This window comes from Natator depressus, chromosome 9 (genome assembly GCF_965152275.1).
Source record: "Natator depressus isolate rNatDep1 chromosome 9, rNatDep2.hap1, whole genome shotgun sequence".
Lineage (NCBI taxonomy): Eukaryota > Metazoa > Chordata > Testudines > Cheloniidae > Natator > Natator depressus.
Genome location: NC_134242.1, coordinates 48,312,380 through 48,330,197, shown reverse-complemented (window position 1 = coordinate 48,330,197; position 17,818 = coordinate 48,312,380). Strand labels below are relative to the sequence as shown.

The window sequence follows — 17,818 nt, the reverse complement described above, 5'->3', positions numbered from 1 at the left end:
TTGAGGCCCAGACCATGGGTGTCCCACCGAAGGACACACCCCGCTGGAGTCCCCTTGCACCTTCTTGACAGGGGAACGACCCGTCTGCCTTCTTTTTCTTATGTGACACTGGGGACTGTGATCGGTGCCGCCTGGTAGCACTGGCCTTACGAGTTGGGGAGCGGAGCTGGTGCTCCTTAGAAGAGTCCTTCTTTGGTGCCGGGACATCCCGCACTGAGGCCGGGGTGCTGTGCACCAATGTTGCCGGTGGTGCTTCCGGTGCCGGCTGTGGGTGGAGGGCTGACTCCATCAGGAATAGTTTCAAACAATAGTCCCATTCTCTCTTAGTCCTGGGTCTAAAGCGCCTGCAAATTGGGCACTTATCTGTCTGATGGCCCTCTCCTATACACTTGAGACAGGCAGCGTGCGGACCGCCTGTGGGCATAGGTTTCGCACACCTCTCACACACCTTAAACCCCTGTGACCGAGGCATGCCCCAGTGCCTGGGGAAACTAGGGTAGGGGGAAGCCCCCCAAAGTAAGTCCAACTAACTACAAACTACTATATAATGAACTAACAACTATGTACAACCAAGAAAAGGGAACCACTAGGTAAGCACTTGCGAATGCAAGAGAGTGAGCTGTTCCAAAGACCGTCACTGGCAGCAAGAAGGAACTGAGCAGCCAGCGGGTCGGCAGGGATCTATATACGCTGCCATAAAGGTGCCACTCCAGGGGTCTCCACCGCCGACCCAATGGGTACCGCTAGGGGAAAAACCTTCCAACGATCATGCACGCGGCCTGCACACACACCTATTGGAATGCACATGAGCAACCACTTGAAGAACTTTAAGGTTTCTTTCCACCAAGAAGCATGGTTTTTCTGCTTTGTTTAGGCAGGGGCAGTTCACACAGGCTGAAGACAGACTGCACAGCAGTAGAAGAAGATGGTAACTAAGATTTGTTTCTGAAAGCCAACATGAATCTGTTCCACAATAGTAACATATAAATTTCTTTTCATTAGGTACCAGACACCTTGTGTAGTTTTCAAACTAAGCCCTTTCCCCACATCATATAAAACTATCATCTATGGTCAGATACATCCCAAGAAGATTTTGTAGGGGCGTCCCATTCATATCTGGCCAACCCACTGTTTGGAGCATCTCTTCACTGAGACTACGAATGCACCAGCATCTCCAACTGTATCCCAAAACACATAGTAAACACAGAGTAAAAACTGCTCTAAGGATTTGAGGTGTAACTGGACTGCGGGAGGAGAGGAGTGGGGGAACCTTGACAAGATACAACAAGGCCCAGTAGAGAGGCAAGTGATCTCATCTTGACCATTTCCTAGACATGCACAAAATTACTGAGCTATTCCAGCTACTCCACCCTGTCAAGCAATGGGAGTAACAGTTTTTAAAATTTCTGCAAGTGCTTCAAAGCAAGACAGATGTTGAGGCATCAAAAGTCTTTGTTGCATTGATCAAACCCAGAGACTAAAAGTTGTTTCAGAGTAGCAGCCCTGTTAGTCTGTATTAGCAAAAAGAAAAGGAGTACCTGTGGCACCTTAGAGACTAACAAATTTATTTGAGCATAAACTTTCGTGAGCTACAGCTCACTTCATCGGATGCATCATCCGATGAAGTGAGCTGTAGCTCACGAAAGCTTATGCTCAAATAAATTTGTTAGTCTCTAAGGTGCCACAGGTACTCCTTTTTAAAAAGTTGTTTGTATCTGGTCACCTCCCATAGTGTTTCTTAGAAAGGATCTGTTACTAGGTAGCTGAAATATGGGATTATATTAAGATTCCCTCTCTTGAGAAAAGTGCAACCACATCATTTTTATGAAAGTTTTTGTGATGGCTGCAAAGCTGAAAGGTAAAAACTTATTGGAAATTAGGTCATCCTATTGAAAAATGCTGGAACTTTTGATGGTATACAAATGTGAAGAAAAGTACTTTGCACATCTATATTCACCAGAAAAACCCCTGGTCTGAGGGCTGACAGGGAGGACATGGGATTCCATTTTAATTTTTGACAATGGACTAATGAACTAACTAGTTTTGTAGTTTTAGATGAGTGTCCCCCTTGTTTTTTGAGAAATGGAAAAAAGTTAAGGATGCTCCTAAGAAATAATCAGGATGGGAAAATTAGTAAGTGGCTCCTTTGTCAAGAAGACAAATTGAAAACTTGCCAAAAGAATGCTGAGGGAAGCACAGACAAAGGGACAGAAAATAATTACATTGAGGAAAGAAGAGGCTGGGGAGATTTTATTTATATATACTCAGGGCAAACTGATTCTCTCCTTAGTGACATGGGGGGGGGGGTGTTACAGAATTCTCCTATCTGGCTATCCACTGGGGGAGGGAGAGAAGAATTCTGTAATATACCCCCCATGTCACTATGGAGAGAATCAATTTGCCCTGAGTAAATGCAGTCTAATTTTTCTTTTTTTCTTTTCTTTTCTTTTTTTTTTTTTTTTTTTTGGGGGGGGGGGAAGAGGTGGTATTGAAATCAGCTCCTTAATTTACCCTACTGAACAGAGTGAACTGACATCAAGGGGATGCTTATTCTGAACCCTAGTCTGGGAAGGTCTGGCGTGCTTGCTGGATTTCCAAAAGGAACTGGACTGTAAAGGTTCACTGGGGACTTTGATTTGGAATTCATTCATTCCTTTTTTTTTTTTAAACTTAAATTTCACCACCACATTACACGAAGCAAAAGGAGTCTTCCAAGTAGTATTCTGTGATCTGATTTATCTCTGTCTAAGAGGCCCTGGGGTGATTATATCAGCCTCTAAAGGGACAGAGGATTATTTGGGAGATGCTGTCATTGAACAGTCCAGCCAGGGAGAAAAGTCTTCCCGAGTCTCCCAGTCCAACTTATATTTATTAATAAACATGGCCCTAAAATCCTTAATATAGGATACTTCCCAGCATGTTCTTTACCAAAATTACTCTTGAGGAATTCTGCACCACTGCACAATGCAAAATTTCGCAGAAACGAATGTTGTGCATGCAGAATTTCGTTTCCCCCATAGAAATTGGCTGCAGTGCTGCTGGCTGCCACTAGGGGCCTCTGGACCCGGCAGAGCCCAGCTCACACATAGAAGACACTCCTGGGGAGCAGGGGAGGGAACTAGAGGGTTCCTGGCAGCTGCAGTTCCCAGCTTCCCCTGAGGGAAGGAGATAGAGACATGCAGGAAACTCCATGCAAGCCAGGGACCAAGCATCAGGCTGTTTCTCCCTCTGGATCCCTGAGCTCTGGGGTGCATGGGGATAGGTGTCTGGGCTTGCGGGGCCATGGCTGGGCTCTGGGGAGGAGAGGGGGCAGGTGTCTGGGCAAAGGGGGGGCCCCCGCGACTGGGCTCTGGAGGGGAGGGGGGTTGGGTGTATTGTCTGGGTGGGGAACTCCGTGGCTGGGCTCTTAGGGGGAGTAGCTGTGGGTGTCTGGCCCCCGGATTGGGCTCTGGTGGCGTGGAAAGGGACAGAGAAAGAGGAACTAGGTTGTCATAGGGGTTTCTTTAACTCTGTACTCCGGGGGGAGGGGAGCGAGAGTGTGTGTGTGTGTGTATTGTTACAGACATACTTGCTGACAGGTATTTTGAAATAAATTACCAAAATAATTGGAACTGGCATGATTATGTAGTGCTATTTTGACAGATAAAATTTGCAGAATTTTAAAATATAGTGTGCAGAATTTTTAATTTTTTAGTGCAAAATGCCCCCAGGAGTACAAAATGAAGACAGGCAAGGTCTTTTCCCTATAGGTTTTATCAGGATAAATGGAGAATCTTTTTCTAGTTACAGGCTGACTCTTTAGGATCCTCACAACATATTTTCATGACATTGAGGATCTTGGCAGACTCTGGAATTTGGGATACAGACTCTGGAATTTCAGTATCAGGCTCAGAAGAAGGGGGAATCTCCCCACCCTCTGTATGCACAGCAACAGCAGAGGATGGGACGATAAGAGGCACACAAAGGCTTGGAAGGTCTGCTCAATTTGAAGGAAAGCCAGATTCAATAACTGGAGAATAAATACACCTGTTAGAAGGTTCAAGAGGAAGAGTGCTCTGCCACAGAGAGAACCCCAGGGGCATCTTTTTGGGGGGTGGAATCTGCCCTGAACTATGCCTGTACTCTAGCAAATACCTGATTTTTACCAACCCTGAAGCTAGGGTCTTCCTTTAAGCTATTTGCATTTGGTAAGGAGGGAAGGAAGAGGGAAAGTTCACCAGATTTTGGAGAGCCTTTTCATCAGTGTAAACTCCTGGGGAATCTGGAAGACTAGCATCACCCTGCAAGCTTACTATCCTGCCAGGGAAGAGCAGATAGGTCCTGTTAACGCAAGCCACTCTTTCATGAGCCACCAGAACCTGCCTCACGAGGCGGGACCAGGACCTGAGTTGGGACCAAGAGTGGGCTGCACAATGATAGCACAATTGGTGCACTCTGTTCTTCCACATATTCCCCCTCCTGTCACCTTGCTGCAGCTAAAGGCTTGGCTGTCATTCAGCCTTATGGAGGGGAAGGGAAGAGTCACAAAATGACAATTTCTCATTGGGTACCAGAGAAGCACAAAAGAAGCATCCCATTAATTTGCACCAGTGGAACCAGGAAGCATTAACACTTGCTGAAGCAATAAGTTGGTGATACTGTGAAATTATTTCTTTATTTTTGTTATTCTCTCAACTGGCTAAGGGACAGAAACTAAGGTTATCTTTGTGTTTATTATGTTATTGCTTTAGAATGGTACCTTTAATGTAAAATTGCAAAATTCTGCTAGCCATCTCACAGATTGATTTACTACAGCATGGGAGTAAAATATAATCACTTATCTATCATCAATGTTATAGAAGTTGGAAATTAGATTTTGTACTTAGGCCAGTAGGTTTTCATAACAATATGCCAAGGTTGCTTTAATGAATTCCTTAACTTTCCAATGATAAGCATATTTACTCAATCACCTGTTCTGTAATACATGAACTTAGATATTCCAAGTCTCTAAAAATTACATTAGGGAAAGTAATCAGCCAACTACAGCTTTCAAAATCAGGTCAAAAGCAGTGCCTGTGATGTAGAGATCTTTATTCCCAACCTATTGTGAATTAGTGAAAAAAAGAGTAGCAGAGGACATACCTTGGAACTGCTCCCAAAACAATCAAGTTCGCTTTTTGTTTGTTGTTTCCAATTACAGCATTTTTCATATCTCTGTAAATCCAGAAAGAAAAACAAACCCTGGTAAATTACGCTGAGGTACTAAGTAAATTTTATAAAATTGAGCCCTGTTTCCACAGATTCTATCAAAGTCTTTCAGATCTCCATACTGCACCTACAGAGCTGAACATTGCTTCAGGACACAGTACCTTTTCAACATCTTTGGCCACAAAACCCAGATCTCCAGGTTTCCACTCTGCCCCAGCTCATTCAAATGAGCAAAAACCCATACCACTTTACGTTAGAATCACACGTGGAAGCAAGTCATTACTGATGAAGTCAGATGGACCACTTGATCATGCCCACCTACTTCATCCAGCATCTAAAATAAGTCAGCTGTGGGGAAAACATTAAACCTTGGTAATGTGAAATCGGAAGCACGGTTCTGATGGGAGCAGGGAAAAGTCACTTCTTACCAAAGGGGAGAGGAAGGAAGGATAGTCCAGTGATTAGGGTGCAAGCCTGGGACGCTGGAGACAAGGGTTCAACTCCCTGCTCCACCACAGGCTTCCTGTTTAACCTTAGTGAAGGTTACAACCTGTATGTGAGACCAACTTCTGCTGGTGGAAAAGACAAGCTTGAAGACCCCAGGTTTTCCAGCAACAGAAGGTGATCCAATAAAAGATATCTCACCCACCTTGTGTCTCTCATATCCTGAGATCAACACGGCTACAACAACACTGCAAACAACAGCCTCTATGCCTCTGGTTCCCCAGCTGTAGAGTGGAAATAACAGCACTTTCCTACCTCACAGGGATATTATGAGAATAAATACATTAAGAGACTGTAAGGTGCTCAGATCATATGGTAGTGGAGGTTAGACAGTACCTAGGATAAGAAGGCAGGACTACTCCAAACAAGAGGCAGCTGTCTAATATAACAGTTCTACATCCCAGGCAAGCTCCTGTTCAAATGCTTAGTTTGCAATCTAATACGGTGCAGAAAGTTACTGTTGTATACTAAAAGCCACAAAGCACTCACTTGGATTTTTTACATTAGTTGCTTTTATTATACACATGATTCTCAATGAGTTTCAGGGAAGACCAGCAGTCTGTTACATTACCAGCTTCCAGACAACTCAATAGAACAAATTTCTTAACTTCTCTCAAACTGTATCAAGACGTAATTGATCTTAGACTTTGCAAATGCAGAAAGCATAAAAAATTCATTTTTGACTATTCAAAACCCTTCGAACTAGCAGAAAGGCAAGATACACAAGACCTCTAAGTTCAGTTCATGCATTTCACAACTCTAACCTTTCAGTAGTCGGATTAAGTAAAACTGTACCCCAATTTTTTTCAGATGGTTTCTCATCTTCAGTGTTCGCTATTAGAAAGTGCTCTATCCAAAGCAATGTTCAGACTGCCATTAAGGCCCTCTATTTTCACTCACTCACAGTTTTTTCAACGAAGTCTCATTTTACAGCCAAAGCGTTTCCATGTTGGACCTTTTGAGGGATTTAGATAAGCCAGGGGTGGGCAAACTTTTTGGTCCGAGGGCCACATTGGGGTTGCAAAACTGTATGGAGGGCTGGGTAGGGAAGGCTGTGCCTCCACAAACAGCCTGGCCCCTGCCCCCTATCTGCCCCCTCCCACTTCCCGCCCCCTGACTGCCCCCCTTAGAGCCCTCAACCCATCCAACCCCCCCCGCTCCTTATCCCCTGACCGCCCCCGCCCGGGACCCCCCCGTGCCATGACAGGCCCCTGGGACTCCCATGCCTATCCAACTCCCCCCCGTTCCCTGTCTGCCCTGACCCCTATCCAACACCCCCTGCTCCCAGTCCCGACACCATCCACACCCCCATCCCTGACAGGCCCCTCAGGACTCCCACACCTTTTCAACCCCCCCCCGTTCCCTGTCCTCTGACTGCCCCCCCAGAACCTCCACCCCCTGCTCCCTGTACCCTGACTGCCCGCCCTTTATGCAACCCCCCTACCCCCGCTCCCTTACCATGCCGCTCAGAGCGGCAGGAGCTCGCAGCCACGCTGCCCAGCAGGAGCGGCGGGCCAGAGCGCTGGCAGAGCAGTGATGCTGCAGGGGAGGGGGGACAGCAGGGGAGGGGCCAGGGGCTAGCCTCCCCGGACAAGAGCTCAGAGGCCAGGCAAGACAGTCCCACGGGACGAATGTGGTCCACGGGCTCTAGTTTGCCCATCTCTGAGATAAGGGCAAAACAACAAATGAAATGCCTTTTTAAAAAAAAACACATTAAAATAAACTTTAGAAGACTAAGTTTGCGTGTGTGTGTTCCTAACTGAAGGCTAGTCACCATGCCAACTAAGAAGGAGTTACTGTTAAGAAAACAATATTTGCACCAGGTGCACTAAAAAATTTCCACCAATCTTACAGTTACAGTGCAATCCATGGAATTATACATTTACAGACACAATTTTAATTGGATTTGCTTGTCAGTTTGTGTTGCTTTTCTCTGTACCACTATTTAAGCAAGGTCAACAGAAAGATTAAGTGTTTTTGTCTCTTCCTGATTTTTCCCCCCTAAAAGCCAGGGAAAAACAAGGAAATTCTAGGCAGAACTGGTAGCTACTGTTGTCTAACACTTTTCCATTACAAAAACCTGTTTTTCAATTGTTTATAACTTTGCCAAGCTGTTCAGGTAAAAACTTTCCATAACGTACGTACGTACGTACGTGTGTTTAGAAGCATTAGCACCTACAGGCTTTGGAACATGGACTTCAAATTTGGTGGGGTTCGCATTAGTGTCAGGCTTTTCCTTTCCCCATGAAAAAATCCACCCAAATTTGACCAAGCTATATGCATATGCGCAGTGCTTCGTTAGAGGCTGGCAGCTCTGTTCTCCAAAAAATCTGCCTGCAATGAGCATGCTCCACCAGGGTGACCAGACAGCAAGTCTGAAAAATTGGACAAGGGCTTGGGGGACAGGGGGAGAAAGATAATAGGCACTTTATATAAGACAAAGCCCCAAATATTGAGACTGTCCCTATAAAATCGGGACATCTGTTCACCCTATGCCCCACCCACACACAGCTCCTATGCCGCACCCACACACAGTTCCTATGTCCCTAGTGGACACACAAGTTTCACTGAAGTCTGTGGCTGCTGCAAGTGCTCAGCATATCTTCTTCATAAATTCCGAAGCCAAAAGGGACCACTGTGATCATGTAGTCTGACCTTCTGTGTAACACAGACCATAGAACTTCCCCAAAATAATTCTTAGAGCATATATTTTAGAAAAACATCCGATCTTGATTTAAGAATTACCAGTTATGGAGAATCCACCATAACCCTTGATAAACTACTCCACTGATTAACTACCCACTGTTATTTTACACCTTATTTCAAGCCTGAATATGTCTAGCTTCAACTTTCAGCCATTGGGTCATGTTATACATTTCTCTGCTATACTGAAGAGCCTATTATCAAATATTTGTTACCCATCTAGACAATTATAGACTAATCAAGTCACCCCTTATGCTCTTTGTTCAGCTAAATAGATTGAGCTCCTTCAGTCTGTCACTAAAAGGCATGTTTTCTAATCCTTTCATCATTCTTGAGGCTCTTCTCTGAACCTCTCTGATTTATCAGCATCTTTCCAGAACTGTGGAAACCAGAACTGGACAGAGTATTGCAGCAGCGGTCACACCAGTGCCAAATACAGAGGTAATATAACCTCTCTACTCCTACTCAAGATTCCCCCATTTATGCATCCAAGGATTGCATTGGCTCATTTGGCACAGTGTGCTACTGGGAGCTCCTCATGTTCAGCTTGATTATCCATCAATATCCTCAATCCTTTTCAGAGTCTGTTTCCCAGGATAGAGTCCTCCATTCTGTAAGTGTAGACTACATTCTTTGTTCCTAGATGTATATGTTTACATTTAACCATATTAAAAAGCATATTGTTTGCTTGCACCTGCTTACCAAGCAATCCAGATCACCTGTATCAATGACCTATCCTCTTTATTATTAACCACTCCCCCATTTGTTGTGTCACCTGCAAACTATCAGTGATAATTTTATGTTTTCTTCCAGGTAATTAATAAAAATGTTAAATAGTATAGGGTCAAAAACCAATTCCTGTGGGAACCCAGTAAAAACACACCCACTCCACGATGATTCCCTGTTTACAATTATATTTAGAGACATATCAGTTAGCCAGTTTTTAATTAATTTAACATGTGCCATGTTAATTTGATATCGTTCTACTTTTTTTTAATTAACATATTGTGTGGTACCTCACGGAAGTCTAAGGCCTTGTCTACACTACAAAATTAAGTCAAGTCGACATATAGCCCCCACAGTAATTACAGCAGCCTTTCATGTCCATAGTGGCCCCTTCTGTTGGCAGTGCAGGTCCTCACCAGGAGTTCTTCCACCAACTGAAGTGAGGTATTGTAGAGCACTGACAGCCCCGTGTGGTGCTCACAGCCCAGAGCACCCGCCCCGCTTCTGGGGCTGCCAGTCTGGATCCCTGCTGTCGCCTCCCAGTGAGGGATTTGAGGGAGGGAGGGGAAGGAGAGCCCGACAGCCTCCCAGTGAGGGACTGGGGGAGAGAGGCAGAGAAGAACCCAAGACCAACAGCCTCCTGGTGAGAGATGCGGGGGGTCAGGCTGACATCCAACAGGCAATGTAATTACACCCTAACTTCATGGAACAAAGCATTACACCTCTCATAGAGGTGGAGTTATTAGGTCGCTGTAGTGGGCGACTCACATCAGCGGGAGCACCATTGTAGTGTAGACACCTACAGAGTTAGGTCAACATAAGCTGTCTTACATCAACTTACCTCTGGAGTGTAGACCAGCCTTAAGTATATTACATCAACATGTTACCCTTCTCAGTCAAACTTATAATCTCATCAAAAAGAGATATCAAGTTAGTTTAACAAGATCTATTGTCCAAAAACCCATGTTGATTGGCATTAACTATATTACCCTCCTTTAAGTCTATATTCATCGAGTCCTACGTCAACTGCTCCATTATCTTATTTGGTGTTGATGTCAGACTGACAGGCCTACAATTACACAGGTCATCCCAATTAGTCTTAAAATATTGGCATATTAGCTTTCTTCCAGTCTTCTGGAACTTTTCCAGGGTTCCAAGACCTTTTAAAAATGGACATCAATGCTCAAGCAAGATCTTCAGCCATCTCTTTTTTAAAAACCTCTTGGATACAAGTTACTTGGACCTACTGATTTAAAAATTTTAAAACTATTGGCTGCCTCCACCATGCGGAGGCTACTGCTCTAATTTCAAGGCAGTCTCTTCCTTGAAGCTTTTCCCTCACACGTTGCTGCCAAGGCCCACAGCAACAGGCTCAGAAGAACTGGCTGTTTGGAGCAACAAGTTCAGGGGAGAAGTGTCCCCTGCTGCCCCCCCCCCCCCAGCACAAGTGCCCAAAAGGTGGGGAAAGCAAAAGGTGAGATCCCAGATCCCCAAAGGGGATGGGTGGGTGAGAAAGGAGTGCATATAAGTACCATGGGGAGGAGTGTGGTGACAAAGAGGCAGGATGCAGTGTCCAGAATACAGGATTGAGACAAGAAAAGTTTATAAAAGGTGTGGGGGTGTGGGGAGGACTGCCTACAGTGGGAACAAAGAGCTAATTTGACAAAAAGGAAGGAAACAAAATGCATTTATTTAAATTGTCTTTAATGCAATACTTAACTTCACTAACTGAAGAGCACATTCTGTAGTCAGACTAGATTGCAAGATTCACTTCTTGCCCATGAATTTTACTCCCAGCCCACAGCCTGAGTGAAAAGGTAATCAAGTCCTCACCACAGAATGAGTCTGATACCTCTGATCTAGGGAAATGCTTTTGATGATTAGTTGAGTTATCCGAAGAGGTTGACTGCAATTTTTGCTTCTTTTTAGACAATTTTTTCCTTAGAGACTTATGGCAAAACTTGGCTAGAGAATGAGATGGGCTTGGGAAGGAACCATAAGTGAGACTGGACCTTGGTCTTCTCAAAAAGCAAGCGTGGGGGAAAGGAGAGTGCAGATGGAGTCTGATTCTTTGTCTTCACTCAGTGTAGAAGAATCTGTAACATTTACACTGCATGATTTGGGGTAGGGAAGTGTGTCTTGATCCAAGTCAGAGTTGCTGTTTAAACAGAGAACAACTTGAGGCTTAAGAGCCAGATGGGAGCCTGAGGTGTTTCCAGTTCTATAAGAGCAGACTGACCCAAGAGGCAGTGTTGTAGTGTGTTTGTGGACTTTCAAGGTAGTAATCAACAGAGGGGCCAGGCATTAGTGCCAAGACACACTCTGGGACACATGAGAGAGAGCTGAAAGGCAAGGAGACAGCCTGTCCCAGGAAGTCAGTCCTGGGCAGCTCAAGGCCTTTTTTGCAGTGTTGCTGTGTAAAGGTGGAGGGATGAAGAATTTGTGGACCCAAGTGGAGACAGGAAACAACCTTATAGCATCAGTCAACAAACCCTGAAAGTTTTCCTTCAAAATCTTTCTATCAACACCTTCTCCCTACTACTACTGATGCTAGGCTAGAGGAAGAGAAAAAATAGATTCTGCCTGAGCAAGTTGAGAGAGGCTTCCCTGTGTTGAGGCTGAGTCAGAAGGTCAATACAATGTTCTATACATACTAGCAAGGGAAGACTGTTGAAGCAGGGGGTGGACACATCTGCTGTGGTGATGGAATAAGGACAGAATTCCAATCAGACCTGAAAGAAGGGCACCTGCTGCTCTTCTGGTGATTGTGAGGCTGCGCTACCAACAGTATGCACTACAAAGCGATAATATACTAAAATATGATTGTGTGTTTGTATTTGATCCATGTAATACTTTCCAAAATAAATTCATGTAGAAATTTGCAGAGTATCCCTTTCTTTCCCTTCAAGTGCAAAGCTGCTGGGTTTCAAGCAAACCTAGACTACTAATGATAGAACTTCAAACTCAAGTTCATATTACTTACATGACACCTTGCAGGACTTTCTGGGGATCAGGATCAAATAATCTGTCAACATAATGGCGACTGCTAGCAGTTACTTCCTACGGAGAAAAAGAGAATTTATACTTTGTCAATTCATGCAGTGGCAAATTCCAAATTAACAGCAATGCCCAATGAGACACAAAACTACAAAACCTACCAGACAAGATAGTGATAGAACTGCACGATCACATTCAAATGCATAATATTTACAACCAAACAACTTCTAAGTTAGGCATTAACACTGTGTGAGAGAGTGCAATTTTGAATGGGATGTGCTTATTTTGGTACTCATACATTGGGAATGAAAGGAATTGTATAGGCATTGTGTGGGCATTCTAATGTTTGTGTTTGAGGCAAATGAGTCATGTTTGGTCTAGATGTCAGGGTTGCCTTAATTTGTAATTTAACCACTTTTTTGTGGTTGAATGGAAAGGCAACACTTGCAGAACATTACCAGTTGGTTAACTTTTTTTTGTGGAAATGTATTATAACCCCACACAGGAAAAAAGTTCATAAAACAGTTAAGGTTGCTCAAGAGGAATACCCACCTACATAAACCCTAAAAACAAGGGAGTGCTCAGTTAAGGTATCCTTCTTCAACACACCTTACCCTCACACATCACATTCGCCACTTTCATTGACAGAGTCTGCCTTTCTATAAATAAGTCCAACACACTCCAGCACATACAGTAACAATACACACTGCATTCCTCACAAGACTAATTTAAAACTCTGATCCCAGAAACAACATATGTATCCGCTAAATATCTATGCGCCATTTATTTTCCCTTAAGATGTCCAAGGTTGGAAGTGCATTCAAGTGACTAGCATCCCAAATCAACGGTGGGAGAAGGGAAGAAGGGAGGGAAAGCTTCCACTCCAAGTTCACGACGACATACTACAAAGGGTTTTTCTTTCATCTCAGCAAACTGTTCTCAACTTCCCAGAAAATTCATCAGGCCACAATAAAAGGTGGCCTAATTTTCAAAGGTGGAGAGCACGCAGAGATTCCACTGACTTTAATGGAATTTGCTGGTACTCAGCACTCCCAAAAGTCTGATGACTTATTTAGGCTTTCCTAAACTAACATGTAGAGTTAACTACAGGCATCCAGTTTGGAAGAATGGATGCCAACCTGGAAAAATGGTATTGTTTGCCAGCTGAGCCTACTCCCTTTATTAGGCTTCTCATATTCCTCCCCAATGACTTTCTTCAGGAATGAAAGGGAACTAAGTTCAGTCATGCTTTTTGAGTGGGGAAATATGTGCCCTTGGATTTAATTTACTCCTCTTTATCCAGCTGAATTTCAAGGATGTCCATTATCTTCCTCCCTACCATCTCATGACTATCTGGGAGAAGCGAAAAGAACCTAAAGGCCCCCTGCTTCATTATGCCACCTACATTCTACAGGAGTGCTTGCCTATCTGTCCCAAGGATGAAGCTTTTGAGAGTAGAACGGGCTCAGTAGTAGACTTCCACCACCACCAGAAATATATCCAGAGCAAACCCTGTGTATAAATGCAAAATGAAGACCTCCCAGTAAGTGCTGATTCTAATCTAGACTGTCCTTTAGCCTATTGACTAGTACTAACCCTGCCACACAAAGGTTAATTTGTTTACTCACTGCTGGGAGGAACATCTCATCACCAATATCCATAAGAACGAGTCTCTCAAACCTCCCCAGATTTTTCATAGCTATTGTTACCAGAATTTATTTGCTCATAGTTTCAAAATATATATCCTTCAATCTTGTAAGGAGTAGCGAACAGAAATGGTAATATAAAAAACAAATAGCCACTGGGGTATAACCTTGGCACTATTCTATTCAAACACAAGTAACACTTGCCTTCACACTGCTTAAAAGCTTAATAATCAAAATTAAAGACACAGATACTTCAGCTTTTACGGTACCCATTTCAGACTGGCAAGTAGGATTTTGGTTCACAGTGTTTTCATTTTAAGATGTGGGACAGTTGCATTTAGTAATAAACACTGTTACCCAGAGGTGAAGGGGCAATGTATTCCTTTATTTTGCCATTTAAATAAAAACACTGCCAATTATAACAAAAAAAATCAAAGAAACGCCACAACAGTATTTCCTTTTTCTCTAATCACAATCTTCCACTTTTTCTCAGCGCAATGGTGGGTGCACTAGAGTGCAACCACCATGGGTATTCTGTCTGTTACCTTCTCCCTTCAGACCAACAGGAAAAGGAAATGCTTTCATGCTACGACTCCTGGGTTTTTCCATTCTAAAACTCCAGTGCCGTAGAGGAAGGACATCATGTTGTCTACACCAACATGTCAGCATAGCAGCAGCGGATGAGCCTCTTCACAAGACAGCAGCAACATGGCCATCAGAAGAGCACTCAGAAGTGCTAAGCAGTCTTCAGTGACAAGACAAAATTACTACTTGCCAGTGATGAGTGGGCAAGGGAGCTTCAAAAGCCCTGAACTGACAGCAGTTTTCATAAGCAAGGACCCTGCATCCCTATATATGGTGCAAAGTTTATAGTGAAACTGTGTAGATTCAACACCAATACAGGTAGAGGAAGGTAAAATGAATACTTTCTGAAAAAAGGAAGTAATACTACCATATCTGCATCGGGGGGAAAAAAAAAAAAACAACACTGAGAATTATATATATTGCAACAAAAAGAACCAGAGAATCCTGAATATTTAACATCCAAAACACTGATTTTTTTAAATTAGAGTATCCAACACAAAAAGTGTTAGTACACAAATACTGTTTTGGCTCTTACATCTTTCCCCACATCTAGCTATAAGGCATCTATTAGCTACATAATACAAAAAGAAAAGGAGTACTTGTGGCACCTTAGAGACTAACCAATTTATTTGAGCATAAGCTTTCATAAGCTACAGCTCACTTCATAGGATGCATAAAGTGGAAAATGCAGTGAGGATGTTTTATACACACAGACCATGAAAAAATGGGTGTTTATCACTTCAAAAGGTTTTGTTAAACCCTGGATTTGTGCTGGAAATGGCGCACCTTGATTATCATGCACATTGTAAGGAGAGTGATCACTTTAGATAAGCTATTACCAACAAGAGAGTGGGGTGGGGGGGAGAGAAAACCTTTTGAAGTGATAAATACCCATTTTTTCATGGTCTGTGTGTATAAAACATCCTCACTGCATTTTCCACTTTATGCATCCGATGAAGTGAGCTGTAGCTCACGAAAGCTTATGCTCAAATAAATTGGTTAGTCTCTAAGGTGCCACAACTACTCCTTTTCTTTTTGCGAATACAGACTAACACGGCTGCTACTCTGAAACCTAATAAAATACAGATACATACGCAAAAAGCATACATACACTAAGCTATAAGTTTTCTGTCTTCATTTAGGCACCATTTTCATTTCTTTATTCCTTTTTTCCCCAACAGACACATTCTCTCCCTCTTTCATGCTATTTTCCAATTTGCCTAGTTTTATCTATTTCCTCTATCCTTTCTCACCTCTTCCGTATGTCTCATATGTGCTTCCCCATCTCTTTTCCCTTCAGTACGTCCCTCCTGGATCCTCCCCAGCTCCACAAGGGGGTGCCTTATCTTGCCTGGGGCCCGCCGTCCTCGGTAGTAGACGAAGAGCGAGGAGGGACGAGAAGGCGAACTGAGGTGACTCGCTCTCCCCACCCTGGGCCCTGTGGTTTCTCCTGAGTCTCTCTCCCCCGCCGCCGGGATGCACAGGCGTCGGGCACTGGGGGGTCACACTCACACCAGGGGGCAGCTTCCTACCTCCGCACTGACAGGCCCAGGCCATGATGGCTGGCACAGCCAGGCCCCTGCCCGCGGGCCCAACAGGGCACGTCGGGGGGAGCGTCCCCGCCTGACAGCACCTAACGCTGCTCGCCTGGGACAGATCCACGCTGACCTCGGTAAAGAAGCCAGGGCCCCCGGCCGCCCGGAGAGGAAGGGCAGGGGGGAGCCAGAGCCCCCGGCCGCCCGCGCCCGCACTAGGGGTCCGTCAGGTTTCCCCCTCCTGCATAACACCGCACAGGACAAGCCGCCGAGCGAGCTCCAGGGCCCCGCGGGGGAAGGGCCGAGCACTCACCGAGAGGACGCTCATGCGGAGCGGCGTCTCCAGCACACACGCCATCTTGGGGGCGCGCGCGCCAACGACGGCACCCAACCCCGCGCGAGGCGGCCAGCGCTACCGCCGCCGAGCCCGGCCCATCGCCGGGGGCGGGGGCGGCGCTAGCGCCTGGCCCGGCCACAGGAGCCGCTCTAACAGATCGGCCAAATCCAAACTCTCTGCCTGTGGCCCAAACGGGTGCGCATGCGCCCACTGAGGCCGCCCGCGGGGGGGGCCGGGCCGGAATTTTTCCTCCTGCGGGGGCGAGGGGGTTACAGTGTGCATGTGCCAGCAGCACGGCAGAGGTCTTTGAGGTACCACCTGACTCCCTGTTTTTGTGGATACAGACTAACAGGACCACCCCTCTGATATCTGGCAGGGCGGGGGAGCGCAGGGAGGGGAAATGGGAGCACTAGGGAGGAGGGAGCACAGGGATGTTGGGAGGGGAGCTCGGTGGGGAGGAGGGAGCGAGCGCAGGGAGGTGAGTAGGAGGAGAAAGGGAACCTACAGAGGGGAGTGAGCAGTGTGGTGAGGACGGAGGGGGAGGGAGCGCAGGGAGAGGAGTGGGAGGAGGGAAGGGGTACAGGGAGATGGGGGTGGACTGGAAGGAAAGGGCGTGCAGGGTGGTGAGTGAGCACAGTTGGGTAAGGATGGAGGGCAGGGAGGTGGGGTGGGGATGGAAGGAGAGGGAGCACAAGGAGGTGAGCGGGGGGACAGATGCATAGTTTGAGCAAAAAATAAAAATACAGTATTAGATTCTGTGTACTACAGAAAACTAAAGTTAATTTAAAGGATTCTTATCCATTAACACAATTAGAAAATATCCTTGACACTGGAACACGTTCATTCTGGTTTCCTACAGTGGATCTTGGCAAGAGAAAGAGATTCAAATGACAGGGAAAAGACCACTTTTACTGCAGGATAATGGCTGTGGCAAATTAATGGCTTTTGGCTTGTGTAATTCCCTTACTAGCTTTGGGAGTCTTATGTAAAGAGCATTCCATGGAATGGCACTCTCAGCCTATCTGTAATAGCCGGAAGATATCTTGGTGAGTTCTAACACTTTTGAGCAGGAACTGATGCAGTTACAAATGGTCTGTGATAAGTTTGTGTGCCGATCTGAAACTGAAACCAAAAAAATACAAGCAGATTCAAAAAATAGCAGCCTGTCTTGGGGAACACATCGGGCATTTCCACGGACAATAAGAAAGTTAGTCTGACGCCCCAGACACTTGCAGATGTGCAGAGTTTGGTAGGGCTCTGCTCATAGTACAGGTTCATTAATGGGTTTGCCAATAGAACTTAAAACCATTACATAGCTTAGGTGAAAAGTGAAACCATCACCATAGTGAAGGAGTACTTGTGACACCTTAGAGACTAACAAATTTATTTGAGCATAAGCTTTCGTGAGCTACAGCTCACTTCATTGGATGCATTCAGTGGAAAACACAGTGGGGAGATTTATATACATAGAGAACATTAAACAATTGGTGTTACCATACACACTGTAATGAGAGTGATCACTTAAGGTAAGCTATTACCAGCAGGAGGGGGGGCAACCTTTTGTAGTGATTTGGCTTTCAGGGTAAATGACACTTGTG

The 17,818-nt window shown here is 45.0% G+C and overlaps 1 protein-coding gene across 9 annotated transcripts in view; it reads right to left on the bottom strand.

Annotated features, from left to right (window-relative positions):
• The window catches only part of ARMC8 (armadillo repeat containing 8), a 179,686-nt gene extending 163,430 nt beyond the window's left edge, over positions 1-16,256 (bottom strand). For 4 of the 9 annotated variants that reach the window (XM_074964093.1, XM_074964091.1, XM_074964094.1 and 1 more), the window contains exons 1-2: positions 12,104-12,156; positions 5,122-5,193 (exon numbers count right to left, since the gene is read on the bottom strand). Coding sequence is in view for 5 of the 9 variants with exons in the window: in XM_074964085.1 (XP_074820186.1) it covers positions 5,122-5,193; positions 12,104-12,180; positions 16,197-16,241 (194 nt within the window). In the remaining 4 variants the exon portion in view is untranslated. Of the gene's footprint in view, positions 1-5,121; positions 5,194-12,103; positions 12,181-15,601; positions 15,831-16,196 lie in introns of those variants that run through there. The other 5 variants (XM_074964085.1, XM_074964088.1, XM_074964092.1 and 2 more) reach the window with 3 other exon arrangements.
• Between the last annotated feature and the right edge of the window lie 1,562 nt (positions 16,257-17,818).